Source organism: Pygocentrus nattereri, chromosome 3 (genome assembly GCF_015220715.1).
Source record: "Pygocentrus nattereri isolate fPygNat1 chromosome 3, fPygNat1.pri, whole genome shotgun sequence".
Lineage (NCBI taxonomy): Eukaryota > Metazoa > Chordata > Actinopteri > Characiformes > Serrasalmidae > Pygocentrus > Pygocentrus nattereri.
The window spans coordinates 25,734,292-25,760,903 of record NC_051213.1 but is presented as its reverse complement, the minus strand read 5'-3'; the positions used below and the strand labels follow the sequence as shown (position 1 = coordinate 25,760,903).

Sequence of the window (26,612 nt, the reverse complement as noted above, 5' to 3'; positions counted from 1 at the left end):
AGGATACAAATAAATAAAGCATTGTGTTGACTGTGTTTACCTCTTTATTTTTGGGATTGTGTAACCCAAAGAGCTTGGGTATAACACAGAAACACAATTTTTATCTCCAATTACTCATAGAGGACTACACATCATTATATTATTCAATATACTGTGTGCTGGTGCTTGTGTGACAAATCTTTTTCTGGGTTTTACACATTCAGCTATAAACCAAAAACTAGAAAGACAATGATGCAGAACACTGAGGGCTGCTGATGTTGGTGTTGGGTTACTACGGTCTTGGCTGTAGAGACTGTGTCCTCCATCTTGAGGGGATGATACGGATGCTGATGTAACAATAATCCTCTCGCTGCATAGCTGCAGCTCTTCCTCTGAGTTCAAATGAAGGGCACAATGCCTAAAATGCACCAAAATCATATTATGAAAAGACATGCTTGTTATCCTCTGCTCTTGAATCAGGAAGCTGCTTTAATATCAAAGTGGGTCAGGCTGTGTGAGCTCTGGAAGACCGGGGGCGTTGCTGAGACAGATGGGGATTACAACGTCATTCACAGGGCTAGAATATTCCAACAGCCAAAACAACACGTCTGACCTTGAATAAGCTTTGAAAATGCCGACATTCAATTATTCAGCAGGGTCTCTATCATCTGGTAAACAGGCATAACGAAGTCGAGCGAGGACTTTAAGGATATATTTATATAGATTTAATGAGTGGGCCATCATTGGCATTACTAGGCAACACATCAGCAGAACAAATTAAAAAGCATATTAATTCTGCTTCTAATGCCATCTGCGCAGATTCACTATGACCACGGGTTTTAGATCTACACCAGCAGTCAGAGCACCGCATTACACTCATCAGCTAGTTAACAAGCCCTGGAGTCAAAAAAAAAAAAAAAAAAAAAAGTATGCTGAAGTGAGAACAGTGGAAATTAGAACAACCTGAAAGGATCGCTGTTTCAGGCCAAGACTGAACCACAGAATGGCTTTCCAAACATTTATTACAGGTGAAGGAGGAATGTGTGCAAAGAAACAGAAGCAATGTTTGACAAAAGACATGATCATGCACTTTACTGTCTTGCCACATGTGGTAAAACCAATCTCAGAAGCCTTTCCAAACAGATTTCAGAAAAACTTTAGAACCATCTCCAACTCATTAATGATCATTAAGCTTTGGAGAACCACCAACCTGACCAGAAAGAAAAAAATAATAATTAAAAAGGAAACTCATATTTTTTCTATGCCCCATGTCTCTCATGGCTTAACTTTCCTTTCTCGTTATAGCACAAGATGATGCCACCGCCAACATTCTCACCACCTTAGGACAGCCCTGAGCTTTATATCAGTACATGACAATCTAGAGAGCCACAAAGAAACATTTCCACATTCTCCTTATTCACAACCAACCAACAAGTCAGTCAGTCTGAGAACACAAACCATTATCCTGTCAAAACAGACTCCAGTTGGCACTGGACTTATTATAAGAGAATTTCTGCCTAAAACTTCATAGGTGCTACATGTCCTTTGTTGATGAACAGATTATTTACCTGATGCTTTCTAATACTACACTGAATGGAAACGCACTATTCAATTAAAAATGAATATGGCAGGAGTTGCTTTGGTTGCCATTTCAGCCTAAAACTGCAAGGTTACCATGACGACCAACAGTTTAACGCTCACGTCTCAATAAACACTGGCTTCAAGAGCGGCCACTCCATCAGTCTAAGCCTGATGAACCAATTTCTACTACATGGATGGAGATTTATGCTCTTCTTTTTAGTCTCAGGCTTCATGTGTTTTGTTTTATTGTCAGCTGACGTCAATCTGGTGAAGACAAACTCCATCCCTTTTTTGAAAGTACATGCCATTACATAAGGCATCTTTCTTCAGTAACTCTTAATCACAGTTAGGCCTGTCTAACCTCTGAGAAAGGGGGACATGATGACAAGCTAACCACCATTAAATTTGCTCTGCAAGCAGAAAAAGGTATTGCATAAATTCAACAATTATAGACTATTACTGCCACAATTTAAAATGATTCCTCCTTAATTAACTGTTTAAAGTACAGGATCATATAAAGAATGGTGAGAAGAAAAAGCAAAGATAAAAAAAATATATTACGAAGGCAAGAGGAAGAAAAAAAAAAAAAGTCATTCCCCTCAGTCTTTCAAGTTTTATAAATACAGACACACTATAAACTGCCAAGTTTTCTGCAGGTCTATTATATTCCCCAATGTTCCTGAATGCACAAAAAGACACTTTGTTATTGTATTCAATACAATAAAAGGGAAAGAGTTAGAAAACGAGTAGAATGCTCAATCACCAGTCAATAGACTTCCAAATTTGATGGCAAATGTCACAGAAGTGAGATGTGCAATGGATAAAAAGCAACAGATAAAAAGGATCAATGGTATTGACTGAGGATAATTTGGGATTTTGAGTGTCCGGCGCTCCTTATAAATGTTATGAAAGCTTGACTGCAATCTTCTGCTCCTTCTTCATCATTCTCTGAACTTCTTTCTCCATTTTTTTCCTCTGTTGTTCCATGGCACGCTTCTCCCTCTCTGCCATCTTCTGTTGTCTGTAATCATTACATACACACAAAGATTGAAATATTCTCCAAAAACCCAAAAAAAGTCTTTAGACCAAGTGTTTTACATACACAACTGAATTCTAATATGACAAGATGAAAAACAAAAGCCATAAGCAACCATACATGACAATGAAGGAAACAGAGAACACCACATTGAATCACGTTTAAATCTGATGGCATACCGCCATCTAGTGGACAAAGATGACGATATTTTCTCTATTCAATTATCTTACTGCACATGCAGCATAATACTGAAGGGCACTGAAGTCTGTTGATTTCCTTCTTCATCAAATACCTCCTCTTTCAAATGAACAGCTACATAAATTTTGGCCACCTTCTAGAACTATACCTTAACACTTCCTCTGCCTCCCATGCAGCATCAGATTCATCCTCCCAGGCATTATTGTCCTCCTGCCAGTTATCCAGGTCCCCCAGCTCTGCCTGCAGACCACAAAAGCATAGGTTTCTTAATAAAATCAATTTAGATCATGTGCAGATGAACAGGCTCTAAAGAATTCACACCTGAAATGTGCAAGTGTAGTGATACAATATGTATTGTGGGTTTTGCACCACCATACGTCACACAGTTATGTTGAGGGTTTTTTTATTTTTATTTTTACATAAATAAATACATCACACGCAGACACACACACACACTTATTTCTTTTGGTCAAACTCAAAGTCCAAAACATAATTTTTTTTTTTTGAAGATGAGTAAATTTAAATACACAACTTAATATTTTGGATAAAAGACCAAGGTAAAAAGACCAAAGATGAACTATAGTGTTCCTAAAAAGGACATGATCTGAAGCATCCAAATACAAATGATCTCTCCACTTGCCATTTCACAGAGCTTGGATAACCAACCATGCAAGAAACACAAAACAAATAGTCCTAGTTCCACTATTCATATTTTTCATATTTTAAATGAATATTTTACAATTTTCAGGGACAGATCATGGGATTTTTAAAATCATCATTGAAGTGTTTTAACAGAACAGAGCAGATTGGAAGCCATTTCTTGTAGGGGCAGTTGTGTGCAAAAGTTTAAACAATTTACAAAAAAAAGGCAAATTACCTGTTTTGTTCATTTTCTAAGTGAAAGTAGATGAACACATCATCTACAGGACAAAAGTTAAAAATAGCATTTTTTCTGCTAATTTCTGCAAACAATTTCTATTATATATTATATTATTATTATATATTATATATTATTATATTATTTACATACTGGGAATATAAAATGTAAATAAACTTTTTTTTTCTCCCCCAACATGTAAAATTAAGTAAATAAACAGTAATTGCATTTTAATGTGTGTAGAAGTGTGTTCTCTGTACAGGAATATCACAAATGGGGGGTGTGTACATCTTTATGCCTGACCTAAGCACCTCAGCTACAGACATTTTAACAGTATTAGGCAAATTACAGTGTTCCCAAAAAAATTTGGGAAAATTCACCTTGCAAATATTCTTTTTTGGTGTACTTTGCTTTAATTGTAATTAGTCTAACATATCTGCATCAAGAACAGAAAAAAACTATTACGATCAAATGTTTGCTACGTTTTCATTGTGTCAGAGAATGTCCCCATCAATGGAAATTACCATAACGTGTGTTCGTGAGTGTGTGTGTTTCGATCCTGTGAAAGGAAGAATGTGGTCTACAGACGTAACAGGAGAACAGCACTCACTGAAGGCTGGATGAAGGACACGTCCTGAGCGGCAGCCAGTCTGCTGGAGAAGCCTGTAGCAGTATCAGGAACAGAGAAATTCACAGGCTCCCTCTTCTTCAAGACAATCTAGTAGAGGCAGAGGGTAAAGGGGTTGATACTTGTAAGACTACCACAGCCATTTTGTGGATGGAGTAGAAATAAACAGATTCTTAACCCAAGTATCAACCAACCTTTTGTGTTTTCCTGATGGTAGGAGCCATGTCTTTAAAATAGTCTGGCTCTTCCTCCTCCACTTGGTTTTGCTGTGGAGGAACAGCTCCATTACCGCCCTCAATCTTTATACTTGTTGGAGCCTCTTCATCCCACGAACTCCATTCTTCAATCTCTGGCTACATTGGAAACAAACATTGCACAGATATTACATAAACAAAGTAAACCTATTATAACTTGCAACAATCAATTTGTTTTTAAAACAAGTGCATCATTTCCAAAGCAAAAATCATGAAGAGATTTCTGGTTTAGGATTCTTTTTATTCATTTACTTAAGAGAAAAACATCCTACAATGGCCTATCCTGGCTTATCTGATGCCCCTTTGCCTTTACATGTTGCTAAAATTGTGCTTAAAATTAAAAAACACAAAATCTTCTTAATATTAATATTGGTTTAATGAATTACACCCAAGCACTTATAACTCATTCTATCCCATGCTCACTGTATCTATGGCATTTAAACAAGAATTATGCCCTGAAGCTAAAGTCTCCTTAAATGATAAATATTTTCAGAAAACATTTATATATTAAAAAAAAAAAAAAAGTAAATGCAGATTGTTTATCATTTAAAAAGTTAATGATTTTGTACAACAATAAGAGATTAGGGAATACACTAACCTGTTTAGGCACAGAGGAATAATCAACAGTAGTAGGAAGAGTGATCTGATCACCGCTTAGCTTCCGCGATCTTCCAGTTCTATTAACAAAAAAAGGGCAAAAGAAAATAAAAGAGTGAAAACAAAGAGAAAGAATGTCATGACAAGAAAAAGCTATTTAGGTAAAGGCCTTAAAAACATACATTCAAATTAGTGTACCCAGGGTTTTGATAGCTGTTTTTAAATGTAAACTATTAGCTCAATGTCAAAATATCATGATACATATTGTGTAATACAAAAAGTATCATGGTATTTTGCCACATCACCCACTTTACAGGAGAGTTTTACTGCCATTTTATTTCAGATTTTCAGGCTCGTTGTGAATAAACACTGTATCAAATGAAAAGGTAGTGCATCTTAACCAGCTCCAGCGAGATGGCAATTACATGACAAAATTATCAGTGTATTGACATTCTAGATCCATGCGGATATGCAAACATTACCAATTCTGTCATTCAGAGGCATCTTCCTAGCTAGTGTCCTTTTAAGTGCCTGTACTTTTAAATAAATCTAAATTTAAGTCACTTGAAGCCCATGTTCAGTTCACAAATATCACCCCGCTACTGCCAGACTGAACAATACTCACTCATTCAATCTGTGATGTGAAGTTCACTCAGGACGTTCCTGAGCCCGATACTGTGCACTGTGTGTCCAGTATGGAAGTGCCCACACATGGCTGAACCCCAAACGATGATTTGTTAGGTATATTAGGTACTGCTTGCATTTTAATTCCTACGTCGTGCACTACATAGTGAGGGAGAGCCATTTGAGATTCAGCCCCAGTGTGGGGAAAATATACAACAGTCGTGGGCTGGAGGTAAGGGAACCAGTCCTGTCACCAGAAGGTTGCTGGTTTTGAACCCCTTCGCTGACAGTCCATGACTGAAGTGCCCTTGAGCAAGGTACCTAACCCCCAATTGCTCCCCGGGCGCTGTGAATAGGGCTGCCCACTGCTCCGGGCAAGTGTGCTCACTGCCCCCTAGTGTGTTTGTTCACTAGCGTGCATGTATGTGGGTGTTTCACTGAACTGATGTCTTAAATGCAGAGGTCTAATTTCACAGTGTGCAAAAACAGTGACAAATGGTTGTAAATTCTAATTCTAAAACGCCATTAACCTGTACTAAATAAGGAAATCGCACAGCAGTGCTAATGGAAATGAGCAATGTTGCAGTGGTAAAGCAGTGGAGTTCTTGCATTAAAAAGTGTCATATACTATATTACACAAAAGTAAAAAAAAAAAAAACGTTCATGAAGTTATTGCAAAACAGAACAACAGGCGACTACACTCTTATTGGTGGAATACCTGTTTTTTTCTATTATTATTATTAGTAGTAGTAGTAGTAGTAGTAGTAGTAGTAGTAATAGCAATAATGTAATTTTAAAAATTGTGTCTTATCATTTAGGGACATTGGTTAAATATAGCAATAATGTAATTTTAAAAATTGTGTCTTATCATTTAGGGACATTGGTTAAATTACTTTATGATAATTAAAACCACTGTAACAAACAGCCTCTCGTGTCTTATTGCTTTGATGAGGCACCCTGGCCCTGTACTCGGACACACTGGGTTTAAAGGGGCTGTCACCTCAATCGCAAATATTACAAATTCTCAATTCTCAAAATCTCAATGATTTCTGATTAATGATTATGATTTATTAATGATTAATGATTATCGTCATTAACCAAAGTCCAACTTTAAAAAAAAAAATGAAAAAGGAATCAAATGGAGTGAGAAACTCCAGGAAAACAATTCGGTGCCTTATCAGGACTGTGTGGGCATTTGAGACCGCACAGTGACTGATCGTTGTGTAGCCACAGCAACATAACCAAGCAGACAGCAGCGAGATTTATTTTTAGATATGTTTGAGCTACTGTTATCAAGCAGACATTTAACTGACTCTTTGTGAGATACAGGATTATGGAGGCACAGTCGTGTTCAATCAAGAGTGTCAGTACAGTAACCATGGGGGTAAATGTGGCCAATTGTCCCAACACTGTTAACATTTGCTAAAGTGAAGTGTGGATCGTCACTATGACAGGTGGCAAATCATTTAAACATTAGCTTTGGATGGCTAGGTTAGACCAAGTGAAATCTGAAAGCTGTGCGTCACCTAATCAGTGCCACTTGCATTATTTACAATGATATAAATTATATTAAATAAATATTAGAAAATGCAACAAACCGTCTGATACAGCTTGTAAGCACACAGATAGTAACTGAAACATAGCGAAGTACTTTTCACATCAAGGCACTCACTAACATAGCAAATAGAAGCAAAGAACATAATTACAAACACATTATGCTATAGGACACCTTCAAAACTACCCAGAACCTACCTGCAAATCAACCTTTTAAAGAAAGAGAGGATGGTTGCTATGCAAGTGCATATCTTGAACAGGCGAAACTGAGTGATGGCCATGTTGAGAATGTCTGAAAGATGTAAAAAGATATATTTATAAATGCGTGTAAACACAGGTCAGCAATGACAATGCTAGCTTATCTACATGAACCCAAAGTAAACAGAAGGCGACCTTGTAAGAGGAGAAAATAAAGCTATATAACACTAGACTACTCAGGTGCCTTTAGATCAGCGTATTTAGTAACAATGTTGGGACAGTACTCTTTAGAGACATAACGCCAGGCTTTGATTCATTTTCAGAAACACACTGGTTATAATGAGGTATGCTAAAGCATAGTTAGCAAGCTAGCTGAACAACTGGGTGCTCAGCTATCCTGACAGCTAGCTAGAACACAGGACTGCTAAACTATAGTATGACTAGATCAACTAAATTGCTCTTCTTTAAATATGCCACGTTTCTAATGTTATAACCGGACGGCTGCATGCTTGTGGTGAACAGATAAAACTAGCGAGCTTTACTGACCAGGCTGAAGCAATGTGAGCTGCTCGCTGTGTAGTCATAGCACGGAGCTAGCGAGGTAGCCAGGTGCTAAAAACGAGCCCCACTGTGTCTCCACTGCTGCTCAGTCAGAGAAAGGGAATATCTTTCCTTTTGCAGCTTCCCTTTGGCAACGAAATTAAACGAGGAACAAGGCTCATTTTCGACAGAGGCTGTCAGACTCGGCACGTAACTCAGCGGGCCGCCTGGCTCGGTTCACACTGCTCGCTAACCCAGCCATCGACTCTCCGCTGCAGCTTCGCCTTCACGCTCCACACGGCCGCTGATCTACAACTCATGTCCACCGACGCTCTGCGTCAGAAAACACACTCCTACCCCCGGAGAAGATGACTCAAGATCTGGGGATTCGTCCGGCGCCTTTAAGGCGGATCAGCCGTAATGAATAAGAAAACTCTTCCTGCCGGTCAGGCACCAAAAATCATGCCGTGTTCACGATGACTCGGAGTTGCGAGTTTCAACCTTCCCGGATATATTAGTTATGATTTAAATCACCCACAAAGAGTTCAAACCTCCTACTGTGGGATCTTTTGGGTCAAATCAAACTGTTTCAAACTGATTTAAAACCTTAAGTCGTTATTTGAACTGAGAAATAATTCAGGTTTAATGCGCCATGTGGCAGGGCCTGTTATCTCTCACAAAATGTTTCAGTACACAGAGTTTCAGCGCTATGGAGCCCTGCTGATCTCATATAATCAGACACAATGCATGGCCAGGCCGTATTAACGCTTGGGAATGAGATAATTAAGTCGTGGCCGCGACTTAGTAAGGCGTGGGAACGAGATCATACGTTACTAAGTCGTGTCCTCACACTGGGATATTGTTCCCACGCCTTACCAAGTCGTGGTCACACATTATTTTTTGTTTATGCAGGATGTTACCAGCTGGGCTCCGCATTTTGTTCCGTATAAAAAGAGATGAATGATCACATTTAATGCAGGAAAAAGCATAAATCAGTATTTCTCAATTACAAACCTCTCACTAAGCGGTGCACTTTGACAAATATAGAACATGCTCTGAAGAGGAGCAGGGCTTCTAGGAGGAATTTGCTTAACTTCCTGTTGGAATGAAGATGAGGCAAGGGCACGAATCATTTGTTCTTACACCAAAGGACCGATTAAATGAGTGGAATCCGGTTTACATGAGTGGAATCCGGTTTAAATGAATGGAATCCGGTTTACATGAGTGGAATCCGGTTTAAATGAATGGAATCCGGTTTACATGAGTGGAATCCGGTTTAAATGAGTGGAATCCGGTCTGCATTCACACCGGCCCTTTGAGGACAACACTGGACATATACACTAAAGTTTTAACAGCAATTCTTCTTCTTCTTCTTCTTCTTCTTCTTCTTCTAGTTGCTATAGTTACTAAAGCAATGCTCAACCCTACTGTTATCCAATTTATATTATTTTTTTTCTTTTCATTATTCTTACGTTTCTGCAGTTTCTTTGCCACGTAACTAGTCCCGCAGTTTTCGAGATATCGAAGCCGTTCCAACTCCAGATTGTCCGGCCCGGTTGTGTGATGCTGCTTGTATACAGCTTTTTGATGGGATGCACGGATTCCGAACAGCGGCCCAAAATGTGGGAATTTTTTGTCCCATTGAAAATGAATGGGGAGGCTGTTGGCAGGCTGCCAGACATGATGTCACAATGCCTGGTTCTCTCACACAACACCTCCAAACCAAGCAAGGAGCTCAATGTCTCACCAACTCCCAGCCTAATGCTCAGCAGTTCTGTTAAGGTTTAACTGCTTTTAAGGTGGAACTGCACCAAGACAGCACTGAATTTTAAGGTGGAACTACAATTTTAGGTTGAACTTCTATTAACATAGCACTAAATATGGCACAGTATTTAAGGTGGAACCTTTTTAAGGAGGTGCAGAACTTAAGGTGGAACTTCAGTTAACATAGCACGAAATTAAAGTAGGCACAGAATTAAAGGTGGAACGTTAATTAACATAGAAACAAAATTAAGGTGGCACAGGACTTAAGGTGGAACTGCAATTAACCTAGCACTAAATTTAAGGTGGCACAGAATTTAGGATGGAACTCTCTTTAAGCTAGGAATAAATTTAAGGTAGAACTTCAGTTAACATAGCACAAAATTAAAAGAGGCACACAAATTGAGGTGGAACTTTAATTAACATAGCAATGAAATTAAGGTGGCACAGACCTTACAGTGGAACTTGAAATAACATGGCGCTAAATTTAAGGTGGCACAGTATTTAAGGTGGAACTTTTTGTAAGGTGGCAGAGAAATTAAGGTGGAACTTGAAATAACATTGCACTAAATTTAAGGTGGCACAGTGTTTAAGGTGGAACCTTTTTAAGGTCGCACAGACCTTAAGGTCGAACTTTTTGTGAGATGCCACAGACCTTAAGGTGGAACTTGAAATAACATAGCACTAAATTTAAGCTGGCACAGTGTTTAAGGTGGAACTTTAATTAACATAGCAATAAAATTAAGGTGGAACATTAATTAACATAGCAATGAAATTAAGGTGGCACAGACCTTACAGTGGAACTTGAAATGACATAGCACTAAGTTTAAGGTGGCACAATTTTTAAGGTGGAACCTTTTTAAGGAGGCACAGATTTTAAGATGGAACTTTTTGTGAGGTGGCAGAGAACTTAAGGTGGAACTTGAAATAACATTGCACTAAATTTAAGGTGGCGCAGTGTTTAAGGTGGAACTTTAACATAGCAATAAAATTAAGGTGGAACCTGTTTAAGCTGGCACTAAATTTAAGGTGGAACTTCAGTTAACATAGCACAAAATTAGAGGAGGCAGAGTAACGTACATGTACTCATTCAGTGCAGGTCCACAAGATCAAATCCATCGCGTTACTGACCCGCACTCTTCCATATGTAGTTTTTTCATCCCTCGTACCTTGTATCAATTTCCATAGTATCCGCTGCGCAACTATTCTGTGTTTCCTTCAGGAAAGGCACATTTCTAGTTATTATATGATATTGTATAATTGAACAACATATTTTATATATATATATATATATATATATATATATATATATATATATATATATACACACACACAGAGAGAGAGAGAGAGAGAGAGAGAGAGATGAATCACAACTAGTCCTATGCACTTTTCCAACATTTAGGAACACCTGGCCTACAGCCTACTGACTCCTCCAGCTTTGTGTAAATGATCCTGCCTCAAACGCCAAGAGTAATACAAGTGATGAATGTGACGGTAGTAGAGTCAGTGCGACTGTTCACATCTATATGGCCGCTGCAATGACACGAAACGGCGTTAGTCTGGATGTGTCGGTGTGAAGCAGCTGGCACAGTCAGCCTTGCCCCTTTCCTGCACCTCCATGTTGCAGGAGTGGGCAGTGTGTGTGTGTGAGTGTGTGTGGATGGTGTGGAGGTGTGGCCTCCACTTTCTCCTCTGTCACTCAGCAGAGGGAGGAGTAGACGCACAAAAATGCAGCTTTCACAACAGCCTCCTCCGGGTCTCCAGCTAAACAGGATTCTCCTCCTCGTAACGAACTGAACGGCGAGTTTCGGTTCCTTTACTCGCCGCGTTTCCGTCTCATGTATGGAGGAGCAGCTGTGAGGAGTCTTTTCGGCACTAAAGTATCGATCGCCTGGGCCAGGTAACGCTAGCGCGGCAGCCTCTCGCCTAGCTTCCGTGTTGTTGATAATTACTGGTAAAACACGCACTCGGGCTGGTAAACCCGGCTTTTTTATGGTTCATTTAAAACTCTCGGTTCTCTAAATTTGCCGATTAGATGTGTTGTCGCCGTATCGCCCGTGTCTTGGCAAGTCTCTAGTACATTGTGCCCACACTGCGCTATGATAGCTAACCTATGTGCTTCCTTGGCTGGGGAGAGCCAGCGGAGCTGCAGTTGGCTCAGTGGGCTCAGTGGAGCGCAGTCCTACAGTCGTGTCTCCAGCGCTGTAGCTAAAACATATGTGGAGGTTTGAGTTACTGCTTCATCACTTCAAGTTGTGTGGTGCGTAGATGCAAGAGCATCCCTGTATCGCATGATATCTTATTCGTTGTGTCAATACAAGGGCATACAGAATGATATTCATCGCTTACGTGTGCATAAAGGCACATTAAGGGATAGAACTGAACAGAGTGGGCTGAATAATTCAAAGCTCTCCAAAGGAAGATGTTCTGTTTCTCCTCATATTCCTACACGGGCAGGTGAATGAAATCAATATGTGACAAAAACAATTTATTTTGCACTGTTTTTTGTCACATCTTGTCTGTAAAATAGTCCTATTTTTAAAATAGCATTGAAATGTGCAGGACTTCAGCAAATTATGCAACATTCAATTGTAAACAAGATCCCTTGCAGCTCCCTGATTATGAGCTAAAGTGAGTCTTCTTCTTGGCATTGTTGGTAGTTACTGTCTTGGTCCCGGTGGTCAGCAGCCTATGGGCTGACTGCAGCAATTCTTTTGCTGTGGCCAGTAAGTATGACCTTCTGACACATTATCTGCCATTATTCTGTTGTCTTGTGTATGAACTTAGAGTAGGTACTCCAAAGTATGCCACTTTTGTATCTAGTCTCACAGATGAGCTCTGTTAATGATCTTCGAAACAGTACACCTGGAGGGAAATTCTGTCCAACTAAAAGTGCTTCATTAATTGCATGGTGAGTGATTTCCTTACTCTGTTTCTCTTCAGCATGGAGCCTTTGTGATAGGATGAGAAGTCCAGTGCCTCGGTTCAGGGACGTTGAGAGGCAGGCTGGCAGCCTGCCGCCCATGCAGTGTGTCCCTCCCTGTCATGACCGACAGAACACCATGTGGTTCGTCCGGGATGCCTGTGGCATCGTCTGCGCAGTCATCACGTGGCTGCTCGTTTTCTTTGCGGAGTTCGTGGTGTTGTTTGTTATGCTGCTTCCTTCCAAGAACCTCACCTACAGCCTGGTGAATGGCACCATCTTCAACAGCCTGGCCTTTCTTGCCTTGGCGTCCCATTTCAGAGCCATGTGCACAGACCCAGTAAGTTCATATTCCGTCAGTCACTGTCGTAACAAACTCCTTTGGAGATACAAGGTTATCTTTTAATCCAAGTAATTTTGGATGATTTCTGTTGGTGAAAAACAGAGGCCTGCAAAATCTGGACATTGACTACATTTTCCAGTACTGGATTTTGTAATTGGTGGTAGTAAATGGAACTATTATCCAGGACCCGAAACTGGATTCAAAGTCTGGATTTGAAGACCAGTGGTCTAAAAGAATTAAAAGCATAAATAAGAGTTACAAGGTTTTGATGGGACATCAAATTTATGTGCCAGCATGTAAGTAGTGCATCTCTATCATGAATAAACTCAATGTAAACGTGTTTTAGGGGGCTGTACCAAAAGGAAATGCCACAAAAGAGTACATAGAGAGCCTGCAGCTGAAACCAGGTCAGGTGGTCTACAAATGTCCCAAATGCTGCAGCATTAAGCCTGACAGAGCCCACCACTGCAGGTAAGAAAGACGGGCACTATGCCAAGCTTCAGTGCTTTGCCAGGAAACTGCATATAGTTATGTTGGCCATCAGAATCATGTGTGAGTGATGGTTTGTTGCCCAATTTTGTTCCAGCTGAATCAGCATTGGTAATTTTTACTTTACATGACACATTTTCTCCTAGCTGCTTGAGGGTTCAGTTTGCATAGGTGTTTGGTATTTGCCCTTCATTTAATGCCATGCTATATTTTGTTCTCAAGAAAAGCTTGTGTCTCCAAAATAGAAGCTTTATAGGAGAAGAAAAAACATTCTTTGCCTGTTATTGTCCTTAATCTGTTAATGTAATGGAAAAGCTTGTCATTTGCTATGAAAATGTGCAACAGGGGTGCCCAAGTTCAGACCTGGTGATCTGCTGCCGAGGCCAGAGGCATCGTTAAGCAACCACCATGGTTACAGTGGAGAGAAAGTGTTAAAAATGATGGTAGTTTTTCAGCTATGCTTTTGGGAAAAACAACCCTGTTTAGTTTAGTCCCTATTCTAATCTAATATGTCAGCGAAGGCCTTTGGGAGCATCTGAATATTAGCACTGGGTGGGTTGGAATAAAACTCTGCAGGGCAGTAGATCAGCAAGTTTACACAGTGGCTCACTCCTGTTTCATGGTTTATAGAGTTTAAAAGACCGCTGGCATTTTCAGATTTTAACTTACAACTGCACTTCTGAAAAAGTTGGGACGCTCGGCAAAATGTAAATCAAAGCAAAATGCACTGATGTGCAAGTCATTAAGCCACATATTTAATTGAAAATGCTTCAAAGACAACATATCAAATGTTAAAACTGATAAATCTTATAAATACAAAAATATACGCCATAAACACGTTCCAAAAAAGATGGGAGGGGGCAACAAAAGCTAGTAAAGTTGTGTAATGCTTAAAAGGTCAGTAAGATGACTGGGCATAAAAAGACCATCCCAGAGAGGCTGAGTCTTTCAGAAGTAAAGATGAGGAGAGGTTCGCCACTCTGTGAAAGACTGCACAATCAAATAGTGCAACAATTCAAGAATAATATTTCTCAACATAAAACAGCAAAGAACTTTTCTTCATCTACAGTACGTTATAACATTAAAAGAGAGTTCTCTGTATGCAAGGGACAAGGCCGAAAAGCAGCATTTGCTGGCCATGATCTTTGGGCCCTCAGGTGGCACTGCATAAAAAACAGACATGATTCTGTAGAGGAAATCACTGCATGGGCTCAGACACTTCTCTGGGCCTGAGCTCATTTAAAATGGACTGAGGTGGAGTGGAAAAGTGTCAAGTGGTCCAAGGAATCAACATTTGAAATTCTTTTCGATTTCTGGAAATCATGGACACTGTGTCCTCCGGGTTAAAGACCACTCAGCTTGCTATCAGCACGCTGTTCAAAAGCTAGCATTCATGCAGGTGTAGCGGTGCATTAGTGCACATGGCATGGGTGACTGGCACATCTTTGGCACATCTTTGAAGGCACCATTAATGATGTAAACATGTTTTGGCATATTATTATACACATTTTTGGAACTGGGGTAGAAATAATCTCTTTTGTAGTGCATACTAACACTATCAAAAGCAGTAACGGAAGTCTGTGGAGCGTTTCTGTTCACTCTGTCTTTACCTTGTTTTCACACTCACGTAATCAGTGTATGCAAGCGGTGCATTCGGAAGATGGACCACCACTGTCCTTGGGTCAACAACTGTGTTGGTGAAAGTAACCAGAAGTACTTTGTGCTCTTCACGGTATGTAACCAACACATTGACACGCATAAAAACAAACAGAGATAATCAAACTGACTTATGAGTTAAATAATATTTACTAAACTAATATTAATGTTAATGATAATATGAAAATATTGTGTTAATAATACTCAGTAACTGGTAAACCTGAATCATTAACAAACTGTAAATACGAAGTAAATGGCAAAGAACACAACACTAATTTCTACCAACGAATGTGTTTAGACATAAAAGATACTATTGGAAATGCAAAATGTAGAGTGGGTTATCATTTTGTTATGGTGTATTATACACTATATTTCCAAAAGTATTTGCTCATCTACCTTCACACATATATGAACTTGAGTGACATCCCATTCTTAAACCATAGGGTTTAATATGATGTCAGCCCACCCTTTGCAGCTATAACAGCTTCAGCTCTTCTGAGAAGGCTTTCCACAAAGGTTAGGAGTGTGTGAATTTTTGACCATTCTTCCAGAAGCACATTTGTGAGGTCAGACACTGATGTTGGACGAGAAAGCCTGTCTCCACTCTAATACATCTCAAAGGTGTTCTGTCGGGTTGAGGTCAGAACTCTGTGCAGGCCAGTCAAGTTCTTCCACACCAAACTCGCTCATCCATGTCTTTATGGACCTTGCTTTGTGCACTCTTGCGCAGTCATGTTGGAACTGTTAGGGGCCGTCCCCAAACTGTTCCCACAACCATGAAATTATCCAAAATCTCTTGGTCTGCTGAAGCATTAAGAGCTCCTTTCACTGGAACTAAGGGGCCGAGCCCAACTCCTGAAAAATAACCCCACACCATAATCCCCCCTTCACCAAACTTTACACTTGGCACAGTGCAGTCAGACATGTACCGTTCTCCTGGCAACTGCCAAACCTAGACTCGTCCATCGGATTGCCAGACAGAGAAGCGTGATTCGTCAGGCTTGGATGCAGCTGCTTGGCCATAGAAACCCATGTTTCCAGACATTTGCGCACTATGCGCCTCAGCATCTGCTGACCCCGCTCTGTCATTTTACGTGGCCTACCACTTCATGGCTGAGTTGCTGTTGTTCCCAATCACTTCCACTTTGTTAAAATGCCGCTGACAGTTGACTGTGAAATATTTAGTAGTGAGGATATTTCACAACTGGACTTTTTGCACAGGTGGTACCACGCTGGAATTGACTGAGCTCCTGAGAGCGACCCATTCTTTCAGTAATGTTTGTAGAAGCAGTCTGCAGGCCTAGGTGCTTGGTTTTATTCATATGTAGCAATGGAAGTGATTGGAACACCTGAGTTCAATGATTTGGATGGGTGAGTGAATACTTTTGGCAATATAGTGTATATTGTTAAAGAAGTTTGGGTTGCTGATTATGATGATATCAGAGGCAATACTTTCAGATGATTATCTGATGTATTTTCAGATGAATCTAGTAACAAACAAGCCTGTGCTTTATGCATTGTTTACTGGGAAACATAAAAATTATGTCCGTATAGATGGTTTGAAACCTATATTATACAAATGTGTTAGCCTGGCTGATATAATGTTATGGATGATGGGAGGCAAAGCATGTGAGTTTGCTGATTGTTTTGAACAGGCACATCTGCAGTCTTTGTCTGACCTTGAATATCTCTCTGTATTCCAGATGTACATTGCACTCATCTCTCTGCATGCCTTGGTCATGGTGGTCTTTCATTTTTTGTACTGCTTTGAAGATGACTGGACAAGTAAGTACAATCATTTGTCATTGTCAGTATATTGGAAGGCCTGGCCCTAGTTTTCCCACATGTTTTTAAGAGAATTGTACAGCTGGATTAGCATCCTAGAAGGTTACATGAATATGTCTTAATGCTCCAGTTCTTTTATTTGCAAAGGTCCTTTTTAGTGATATATAGCTGAAGAGGGGTGTGTATTATGTCATTAGAAATAGAGATAGCAGAGGAAGCTTTGTGTGTTTTATATATGACAGCTGAGCCTCATTTGTGTGATCTAGTGTCATTGTTACCATGGCTGGCGATTTCACTTCTTTTAGACTGTTAACCATCTATAAGGCTAGCTTGATGAACAAGGGTTCAAGAGTTTTTCCTTAAATAATGAAACACCAATTTTCAAATGATTCTCAGTATTGCACCTCAAGAAACTTGCGCAAAATCATTCTCTCATGGTAGGCAGTGTAAAGCTATTGCTGAAATATGCCATTATGCATATTTATAAGATATAACAATAGTTTTCAAATTCAATTCTTATTTCAAATCAAATTCTTATCAATTAGACATTATGGCTCATGGGCCAAAGTCAACTACACTAGCAAATTCTCACAGTTTTAATTAAATACTGTATGTTTCTCCAACTATGTTATCACCACTGTTACCCTTACTAATACTTGATCGACAACTGTTATACCAACATACCCATAATAATGTCCCTGGTTTGGCGTTTGACATGGCGTTGGGCTTGGATCAAACCCGGTTTTGGACCAAATTGCCAATGTTGTTTCACCATTTAAAATCCTTTGTAATCTGGGCTTTGGTTTACTGTAACTACATTTGGTTTTTACTGATGAATCACAGTAGGTACTGCATTGTTATCCAAGGTTAAGATTGATTCATACCCAGGAAACTGACATGTAGGGTTTTACATAGCAGCAAATAGTAGCTGTTGTAACCTTCTTGTTTACCCTTTACTGAGTGTTAAGTGGTTACCCTCTCCCTTCCCAAACCCAGAATGCAGTACCTTCTCACCTCCAGCAACAGTCATCCTCCTCATCCTCCTGTGCTTTGAGGGCCTCCTCTTTCTCATCTTCACCTCTGTGATGTTTGGCACCCAAGTCCATTCCATCTGTACAGATGAGACGGTAAGAAACCCGAGCCCTTCCCTCTATCCCTCTGCCCATTCCTGCAGCAGAAGGTGTGTATAGAAGTTGTAGAAAGCTGATATTATATGTACAAAATGTTTTGCATTAAAAAAGTGATGATTTAGGATTTTCTTTGTCGTTAAGAGTCCAATTGAATAAGTCTCTTATTTTGTGCAACATGGTAAAGTCCAGCATTTAAAGGCAACTTCACACCAGGAGCTGTGGAGTAAGGTAGTCTACATATAACACCAGTCCCTTCTAGCATATAAATTCTTGCCCTGAGATGGACGTTTTTTTGACCGTGTCCTTCAGTCCCCTCAAAGGATTAGTAAAATACACGTCAGTTCTGACACCAAATGAGGCCTTCGTACAGACGTGGTATGAGTACTGATTAGCCCAAAGAGATGCACAGATCATGTTTTGTTTTATATTTTATTTTTTTTAACATTTCCAGCACTTTTTATAAGCCACAGTTGCAAATGCAACCTAACATTATTTGGTCTTTAACAGGCCAGTCTCCCATCTTGAATCAGTTGGTTATTAAGCATTAAATCAATGAAAATGCTACATTGAAGTAAGAGGCAACTGGTACTTAGTACATTGACTCATGCATTGTTATTAGGGATGCAGTAGATTTATAAATGGTAGAAATTGGCATAAGATCCACTTTAATTAGCATTGTATTGAAATATAACATTAACCTCTATAACAAGGGTTCTTAACCTTTTTCCTCAGTGCAACCCTTTTTAGAGTTCCAAAAACTTTCCTGACCAAACCTCCTCCTGCCAACCCCTATCCCCACCACACTAGTATACACTTTACAGAAAGTCTGTTCACTTGCTGGGCCTGTATTCCTTTTTAGCACTACAGCACAAACCAGGAGTCTTTAGCCTGCTGTTGAAAAAAATGCTACATTCAGTGGTCAGTCAGCACCCTCCCTCAGTAACAAGCTCACCCAATAGAAATTCACAATCAACATTAGCTTGTCTTAAACTGGCCTGTAGGTGGAGCCATTCAGCAAAGCTTATGCACTGATTAAAATTATGTTCCCTATGTTTAAGAACCCCTGTTCTATAGGGTTACAAAGGCAGTGAAAAATGCAGGCTTGTTAGCACCAGCATTACCTGTCTGTTTGAAACACCTTTCAAATTTAAACAACTGTCCAATGCTGATTTATTTATTATCAATTTAGTTCAAAGCACATTCTGTTGACAGCGAATGATTGCGACATCATTGTGCATCCCTAATAATTACGCAGTGACACTGTAGTGAGTAGGTGTTGTAGCAGCATCCTAATTCAACTACCAGGCTCACATTTATGACGCACATCATAAAACTGAAAAACAAACTGGCTGATTGCCAGTTGAGCGTTAAAGGCAATAAATAAAAAAATCTGCCGATTCCAAACATGCATTCCTACAAAGAACTTTACACTCGGTACTTTAAGTATCTGCATTCTAGGCTTAAGCCATGTGCACTATGAGATTAGTTTCAGTGCAGTCAGCATTTTTGTTTTCACCAGACTCCACTCTTTATTTGCCAATGCTTTCAGTGACATCTCGAAAATGATTATCACATGGAAAAGTTTTCTGAAATATTGGTAAAACAGTAATCTTTTATATGTGGGTACATTTTCTAAAGAAATATTTATTTCTTTATGTAAACCCAAGAAGAATCAACAAATGAAGAGTTCAAGTTTAATAAAGGTCACTTTTTGTAAGTCTGTCCATTCTTGTTGAGTTTTAAACATAAGGAGATTTCATTTTACTCATGAACAAGGGGAGGTATCTTAATAGTAGTCGTGCCTAAGCTCTTGGTGTGTAGGATTTACCAGCACTGAACTCTTTAGACATGGTCCTTATGTTTAGTGGTAATTTCACAGTTCAGATTTCCTTTTGGCATTGATACTTCACTTGTTATTTAAAGTTGCAGTGGAATTTGTGCCTCGATTGGAGGGCATTGGCTCTTTCGATCAAAGTTAATTATTAGAGGTGGAGTACATTATTCACACACACTCTGAAGTCTTGGTTGTCTCTTGTTTTTAGGGCATAGAGCAGTTGAAAAAGGAAGAGAGAAGATGGGCTAAAAAAACTAAATGGATGAACATGAAGGCGGTATTTGGACACCCCTTCTCAATAGCATGGTTTAGCCCGTTTTCTACACCTGACCATGGGAAAGCTGACCCCTACCAGTATGTGGTCTGAGTTCAGGAAGAATAGTCCCCTCTCTTGCCCAGCTTTAAGGTAGAGACTGGAGTTCACTGGACCCGTCTTAACTCCCAAACACCCACCGGCATCCTTGAGCGTGATTGTAATCCTGACTTGAGCAGTGCGTCTTGCATTACATTTACCAATGAGGCTAAATCAGCTTTGATTTATTCTTGTGAGGAGAAAAATATATGAAACCTCTATTTACCTTTGTATCTATTCATTTTCCTTAAAGGTAAGCTCCAGGATGGACCCCTTAAATTTGTTATTCAGTAACCTTCTTTACATGTATACTTTTGTCCACATGTCTGTACACATTTTGAGGTTGAGTGAGCAAATGGATTGATTCTGTGTCAATACACACCACAGTTCTGTAAATTCCAGTTATGTTAACTATGTTATGTCTGGATTATGGAGTCTTAACTTTAAATCATTTCTTTCTTTCTTTTTTTTTTCCCCCCTATTCCTATTTTGCCTTGGGCCAAGGTCAGTCAGTCCCTAGCCATCCTGTTTTTTTTTTTATTTCCCGTCAGGAAGTAAGATTACAAATGATAGTTCAGTGAAATGGACGGCATGCAATGTAATGTAATGCTCAGTATTGTTACTTGTGAATAATCAGTGTAGAGAGCCGTTTATGGAGGGGATAATGTGTTGCAAATGTGAACTGTCATATGAGTCGAGCAAATGCTTTGTAACATATGGAGTCAAACATGGAATTTCTGAGAGTAACAAGTCACTAGAAGATGATTTCAGATATTCAGTTTATCAGTAATAATGTTCAATGATAATTGCTGATGATGGAAAATAGCTCATTTTAATCTATTTGAAATGATTTTCTCTGAATTAGTCCTCAATTGATGTAAACATGTAAATAAAGTATATATTGTTTTTAGCCATTTACAGCATGTATGGTATATTTGGTTTATTCAAATATGTTGTAGTGAGAAGAAACCAGTATTCAGACACTTAGGTTCTTGTTATTTAATATGCTTCCAACGCATATCACTGTATCTCCATTTTTCAGTTGTTGACATAGTTTGAAAATGTCTGTTGCCCTTTACATTGTGCATGATTAATTTTGGTCCCTTCATCATAAAAATGACCCAAAATTACTTGAAAATATGTTTGGTATGAATCTTTGTTCAGACAGCAGCGATATGTCCTCTTCAAATTTCAATGTTTTCAAATTAACGAGTAAAGACACTGCTGGCAGTTACAGCTTTGAGACATCTGCAGTAAAAAGTAACTAGCTTTTTGCAGCATTGTGGTTCAGTTTTGTCCTGTTCCACTGTCTTCAATTCCCCAAGCTTATGAGGTTTACTCTGATTGACTCAGATTTCAAATTCCACTTTAAATGTTAAGTTTGATTTAAATTCATAAGTAACAAGTAAAAATAAGTGACCCCCCCCCCAATCATGTTTCCTTCAATGACGTGTAATGTCCCAGTACTGTTTGAAGAGATGCAGCCTCATATCATGATGCTCCCACCTCCATACTTCACTGTAGGTTTCATTTCCTTGGAAGCAAATGTGCAACCCTTCTTTGTCCAAACATGAGGAGCTGAATCACTGCCAGCATGTTCTGTTTTTTTGTCTGAGCAGAGGATGTTGTTTCAAAGAAATTCTGATTTGTCTAAATGCTCATGTACAAATTTTAGACACTATCTGTGCTTCATTTTTAGCAGAAGTGTAGGAACAGAGATGATTGCAGTAAAGTTTATAGCTAAAGTTTATAATTGTTGTCTGTGTATCGATCACTGTGTTTTTAAGTGACTGCTGTCTTCTCTCTAACCTGCCTTATCATATCGTCTTCATCAGTAGGAGGGTGCATAGTGAAATCTTGCATGGCGAACCTGTCCAAAGACAATTAGTTGTGGTTCCATGATTAGTCGTGGCACCTTTTGATTGGCATGTTATTGAACAAGTCACACTGAAAAGTATGTTTAAGGTATTTGCTGTGGTTCTGTAACTTTTATCAATTTGAAATGTATTTAATTGTGTTGTCCCTAAGAACTTTAGGAAGGAACTTTATGAAGCAACTTTACCATCGCCATGATTGCGACTTGTGTGAAGTCTTCCCAACCAATTGAAACATCTTTTATCAGGACACCAGGTGCATTTTTGCAGCATTGGCATATATTTGCAGCATGTAACATATATAAAAAAAAATATATATATATATATAAATATATAAAATACAACATCTGAATACTTTTTCACCTTTTCATAATGACTAATGACACTCAATACTAGAAAAGGATAAAATCTCTTCTTCTTCTTCTTTTGGCTGCTCCCTTTAGGGGTCGCCACAGCAGATCATCTGCCTCCATCTTGCCCTATCCATTGCCTCCTCTACTTTCACATAGAAAAGGATAACATGAAAATGCAAATAAAAAAAATTCCACATTGAGACGTGTAAAGTTAATATATGCACTAGAAGTAAATTAAAAAACAGAAACAAAAGTGTCTGAATACTTTTACCCCTACACTGTATGAGGAAGGGTATTTGAGTTTGTTGTTAGCAATCAAAATACACTTGATAAGAGACCAGTGAAAAGCTTAATTAAAGGGTAACTCTGAAAGTAGATGCACTTTAAGAAAGTTTTCTTTTTCCAGTGCTGGTTCTAAACTAAATAATGTTCATTTAGTTTAACAATGTTCACATCATGATTATGTTTCATTGTTCCATAAATGTGATATAGTTTGTTTTTATCACTTAAAATTGGCGCTGTTTATATTATGAATGAGCTGAAAGCAGCCCAGTGTTTAAGTTGGCTATGCAGTTATATGACAACTATTTTATTGCTTTATGACAAATGTAAATTTCAGAATAGTAGTTAAAATTCTAATCTACTGCCAAACTTTGTACCACTTTTAAATGTAATTTCAAACAGGGCATCTTGAGTTAAACCAGGGTTTTTCTGTCTCAAGGATTTTAAGAAAGCTCAAAGTTCTAAAACGGGTGATACTAATTTATCCTAATGATGTCAAAATTCTGATGACTCCCTTAACATGCTTTATCTCCTTATGTCTTGGTAACCATTTCTTTCTATTCTTTTTCACTTCAGATGTTTTGATTTTAAGTCTATTTTATGTTTAATTTTATACTTAATAATGTAAAACATGTTGAAACATAGAACTAAGATATAAGCCATTTTGAGTTAGGCTTCATGTCGGTCTGATTGGTGTGAGATGGAGGTAAGCCTTAATCACTCCTGACTAAAACAGCAGTTCCACCACCAGCTGTTAGATTTGGTGCCTGAATGCATGCTGATGCTGACATTGTATTCTAGACTTTTTCATTTCGTTGTAGACTGAACGTTAAGAAAGCATGCTGCATGTACGATGTGCTTTTTATATGTCCGTACGGTGACAATCAAGCCATGTGTTTTATTTTAGTTGAGGTAGGCCCACCACTCTCTTTAGGGGCAACTGCATACCTGCAGCACCTGGATGCATGTGCAAAATTACTCATTTATTCCCCATTTCCCACTTTCTCCATAGTAACACTGTGTTTCCTTTATTTTCCAGTGCATTCAAAGGAATTTCCTTTTAGTAATGTGCCTATGTTTTCTAGTAATTGCTTTGTTGGATCATCTCATCTCAACATGGTTATGTTGCTCTTTTTCAGGGTATTGAGCGGCTAAAGGGAGAAGCTCCAACATGGGAGAGGACTCCATGCTGGGAAGCCATGAAGTTAGCATTTGGTGGTCCTCTCTCTTTGGCCTGGTTCAGCCCTTTTTCTGACCTTTCATGCAGGACAAATGGCTCAACCAACATCCCTGCACCTCCCCAGGGTGAAATCATAGAGGAAGACGTCATCGAGATCCCTTTACAACACTAAAGCCATGCTGACCAAAGCCCACTATGCACTGAACTGTCAGAATGGTAGGAGATAGTATGGACTCCTACAGAGTGCCTGTTCTTGATATTTAGAATTTTATTTTGATTCATTATAACCTCAAAGGAGAGAGAAGAAGAGCTTTTATCTTTGCCAGTTTTCTTGACTGAAGGTATATTGGCCATTTATGGAGGCTCTGGGGAACTTCCTCCTTTAAACTCTTTGTCTTTCGCTTGTGGCCATAGATCATCTAGTCATTAACCAATGAAGGCATGACTTTTCTTGAGATATTGACTGAGGAATTCAACTAAGATTGATCCAATCAGTGGCTGCAGAATTTAGGGAGACATTGTGATAGGTCATGACCATTGTACAGTCCACTGCTCATGGTCAGAAATATTTGCAAACAGATGTGCCCATAAAGTTGTCGAGTTAAATTAACTCGACTGGTAATCATCTAACTGGACTCAATTTCTCAAGCATAACTGGCTACCCATAAAGAGCTTTATGCAATAAGAACAAATTAGTATGGTGTCTCAAGTTCTGTGTAATATTTGAACTTGGTTAATCTAAACTTTATGTACTGTATTTAACTGTTCCAATTCCTTGTTAAGTGCCTTAAAGTATCTTTTCAACCAAAAATACCAATATTTTTCAAGTATGGACCTAGTTTAACGATCAGTAAGCAGGTATTTTTGCTAGGCCATGGATCCCATTTGTCATGCCATTGTCATATAGAGAGAATTAAGACATGAACACGGTCCCTTTTCTTTATTATAACACACAGTGCAGCTTTGGGAATTTTACTTAAGTAAATTTAAAGAATTAAAGGACCAGGACATTTTTAGGGAAAAATAAACGTCCTCCAGCTGTACTCTGCATCATCAGCATGTCTAATTAAAAGTGTTTAAGTAAATCACTGAATGACAGTATATATTAATATAACTAGGCTTGAACATTCCTACTTGAGGCAATGCCTTAAGTGACCTATTTTTGGTCCATCTCACTTTATATGGGATGGCATTCCTATCTTTTAGTGTATACAAAATATCTATGAAAGTCTTGATGATGTAACTTATGTTTTCTTATGAATGCCTGAATTTTGAAATTATTTTAATGTTTTTATATAAAATAACCACTTAATGTGAATGAAAAGGAAACACTAATAAAAAGGAAACGTTTACTCCAAATATGTTTGTGCAATGCAGCTTAATTTGAATGAAGAAGGCTTGGGGAGACTTTTCCAATGTGTACAATACAACTGTGACTACTATGGCTCGACCTTGCTGACTGGAAATGTCAGCTATAATAATTAGTCCTGTTTGAGAGTGCATAGCAGTTACAGTCATCTAGCCTGTTAACCCTTGTGTGATCTTAACATTCTGTTTACTCCCATTGTCCTATGGGTCCAAAATGACCCGCCCTACCAAAGGGCATTACACATTACAAAGACGATCACCAGTGAACAGTATTACACTGTCATAAAAGTTTACTTTTACACAGTAGAGGTTTATTATTGCTATAATATAAATGTGAAGTAATTACATCTGAACTAATTATATTAAAAGGGAAAAAACAGTCAACTATCTGGAACTTTTTTGTCAACAGTTTATTCTTTTATAATTTTTAGGAAGTGAATTATTAAAATACTTCTCTCATAACACTAATAAAACAAAATTTTACTTGATTTTGTGAACACTTTTCACCATCAACTCTATTTAGCACATGTTGGACAGTATGTGCGAACGTGAGAATGGGCTTTGCAGATGTACTTCTCACATGTGCAGCACACAGATTTTGTCTTGCAGTCCTTCTTCCAGGGGCAGAACTGGCACCTTTTTCTTTTGACTGACCCTGCTGCAGCCTCAGGTGGATCAGGACAAGATACAACTCCTTGAACAGCTTCCACAATGGCTGCAGTGGCTTCTGTGCGAGGCAGGCGCTCCCTTTTCTCAATGCACGGGGTGACAAGAGCCTTTCCCAACTGCTCAAGGAACATCCTTCTGTATATGTAGCCTCGCCACGGGACCTATATACACCTGCTAATATCAATGTTTGTGTGTGTGTGTGTGTGTGTGTGTGTGTGTGTGTAGGTGTGTGTATTAGAGCGTTTGTGTGTGTGTAGGTGTGTGTGAATTAGAGAGTTTGTGTGTGGCCTTTGAACTTTTTTTCTGGTGTTTAAATGCTTTTATAATTCACGGGTCAAAAATGACCCATAAGACAATATTTGTACCCTAGTGGTGTACAGCTCACATGGAAACATAACAAAATATCACTTTTTCTTATGATGGGATCCCTTTAGGAAAAGTCATAAAATTTCAAGTTGGAAAAAGATAGGTTAGGGTATTTTTTCTACAGCTAAACATGGTAGTGGGTCACTTTTGACCCGCAAGACAACACAAGGGTTAATATTCA

General features: G+C 38.9%; 2 protein-coding genes across 3 annotated transcripts; one reads left to right on the top strand and one right to left on the bottom strand.

Annotated features, from left to right (window-relative positions):
- Positions 1 to 983: 983 nt before the first annotated feature.
- On the bottom strand, positions 984 to 8,419 carry ebag9 (estrogen receptor binding site associated antigen 9). The gene is made up of 7 exons (XM_017709186.2): positions 8,073 to 8,419; positions 7,527 to 7,620; positions 5,152 to 5,230; positions 4,494 to 4,652; positions 4,282 to 4,389; positions 2,943 to 3,034; positions 984 to 2,581 (listed from the first exon to the last, which is right to left on the bottom strand). Exons 2-7 carry the CDS (start codon positions 7,607 to 7,609, stop codon positions 2,464 to 2,466), a joined length of 639 nt encoding a protein of 212 aa, XP_017564675.1. The 5' UTR covers positions 7,610 to 7,620; positions 8,073 to 8,419; the 3' UTR covers positions 984 to 2,463.
- Positions 8,420 to 11,513: 3,094 nt separating this feature from the next.
- zdhhc3a (zinc finger DHHC-type palmitoyltransferase 3a) lies at positions 11,514 to 25,387 on the top strand. Of its 2 annotated transcripts, none has more exons than XM_017709184.2 (7): positions 11,514 to 11,727; positions 12,771 to 13,090; positions 13,440 to 13,564; positions 15,218 to 15,314; positions 16,942 to 17,023; positions 18,020 to 18,150; positions 23,988 to 25,387. In XM_017709184.2, the coding sequence occupies exons 2-7, from the start codon at positions 12,791 to 12,793 to the stop codon at positions 24,198 to 24,200; spliced, it is 948 nt and encodes a 315-aa protein (XP_017564673.1). In that variant the 5' UTR covers positions 11,514 to 11,727; positions 12,771 to 12,790; the 3' UTR covers positions 24,201 to 25,387. The 2 variants fall into 2 exon arrangements, with proteins under 2 accessions (XP_017564673.1, XP_017564674.1); XM_017709185.2 differs by lacking the exon at positions 23,988 to 25,387 and adding an exon at positions 20,196 to 22,941 and having other exon boundaries at positions 11,515 to 11,727.
- The last annotated feature ends 1,225 nt before the right edge of the window (positions 25,388 to 26,612 follow it).

Excerpts from the sequence above, each read along its gene's own strand:
- ebag9 (XM_017709186.2), bottom strand. The coding sequence starts at position 7,609 with ATGGCCATCACTCAGTTTCGCCTGTTCAAGATATGCACTTGCATAGCA. Across the intron at positions 4,653-5,151 it reads ATTCCTCTGTGCCTAAACAG|CCAGAGATTGAAGAATGGAG; the intron begins GTTAGTGTATTC and ends TTTCCAATGTAG. Across the intron at positions 4,390-4,493 it reads CCATCAGGAAAACACAAAAG|ATTGTCTTGAAGAAGAGGGA; the intron begins GTTGGTTGATAC and ends TGCCTCTACTAG.
- zdhhc3a (XM_017709184.2), top strand. The coding sequence starts at position 12,791 with ATGAGAAGTCCAGTGCCTCGGTTCAGGGACGTTGAGAGGCAGGCTGGC. Across the intron at positions 13,091-13,439 it reads GAGCCATGTGCACAGACCCA|GGGGCTGTACCAAAAGGAAA; the intron begins GTAAGTTCATAT and ends AACGTGTTTTAG. Across the intron at positions 18,151-23,987 it reads CCATCTGTACAGATGAGACG|GGTATTGAGCGGCTAAAGGG; the intron begins GTAAGAAACCCG and ends GCTCTTTTTCAG.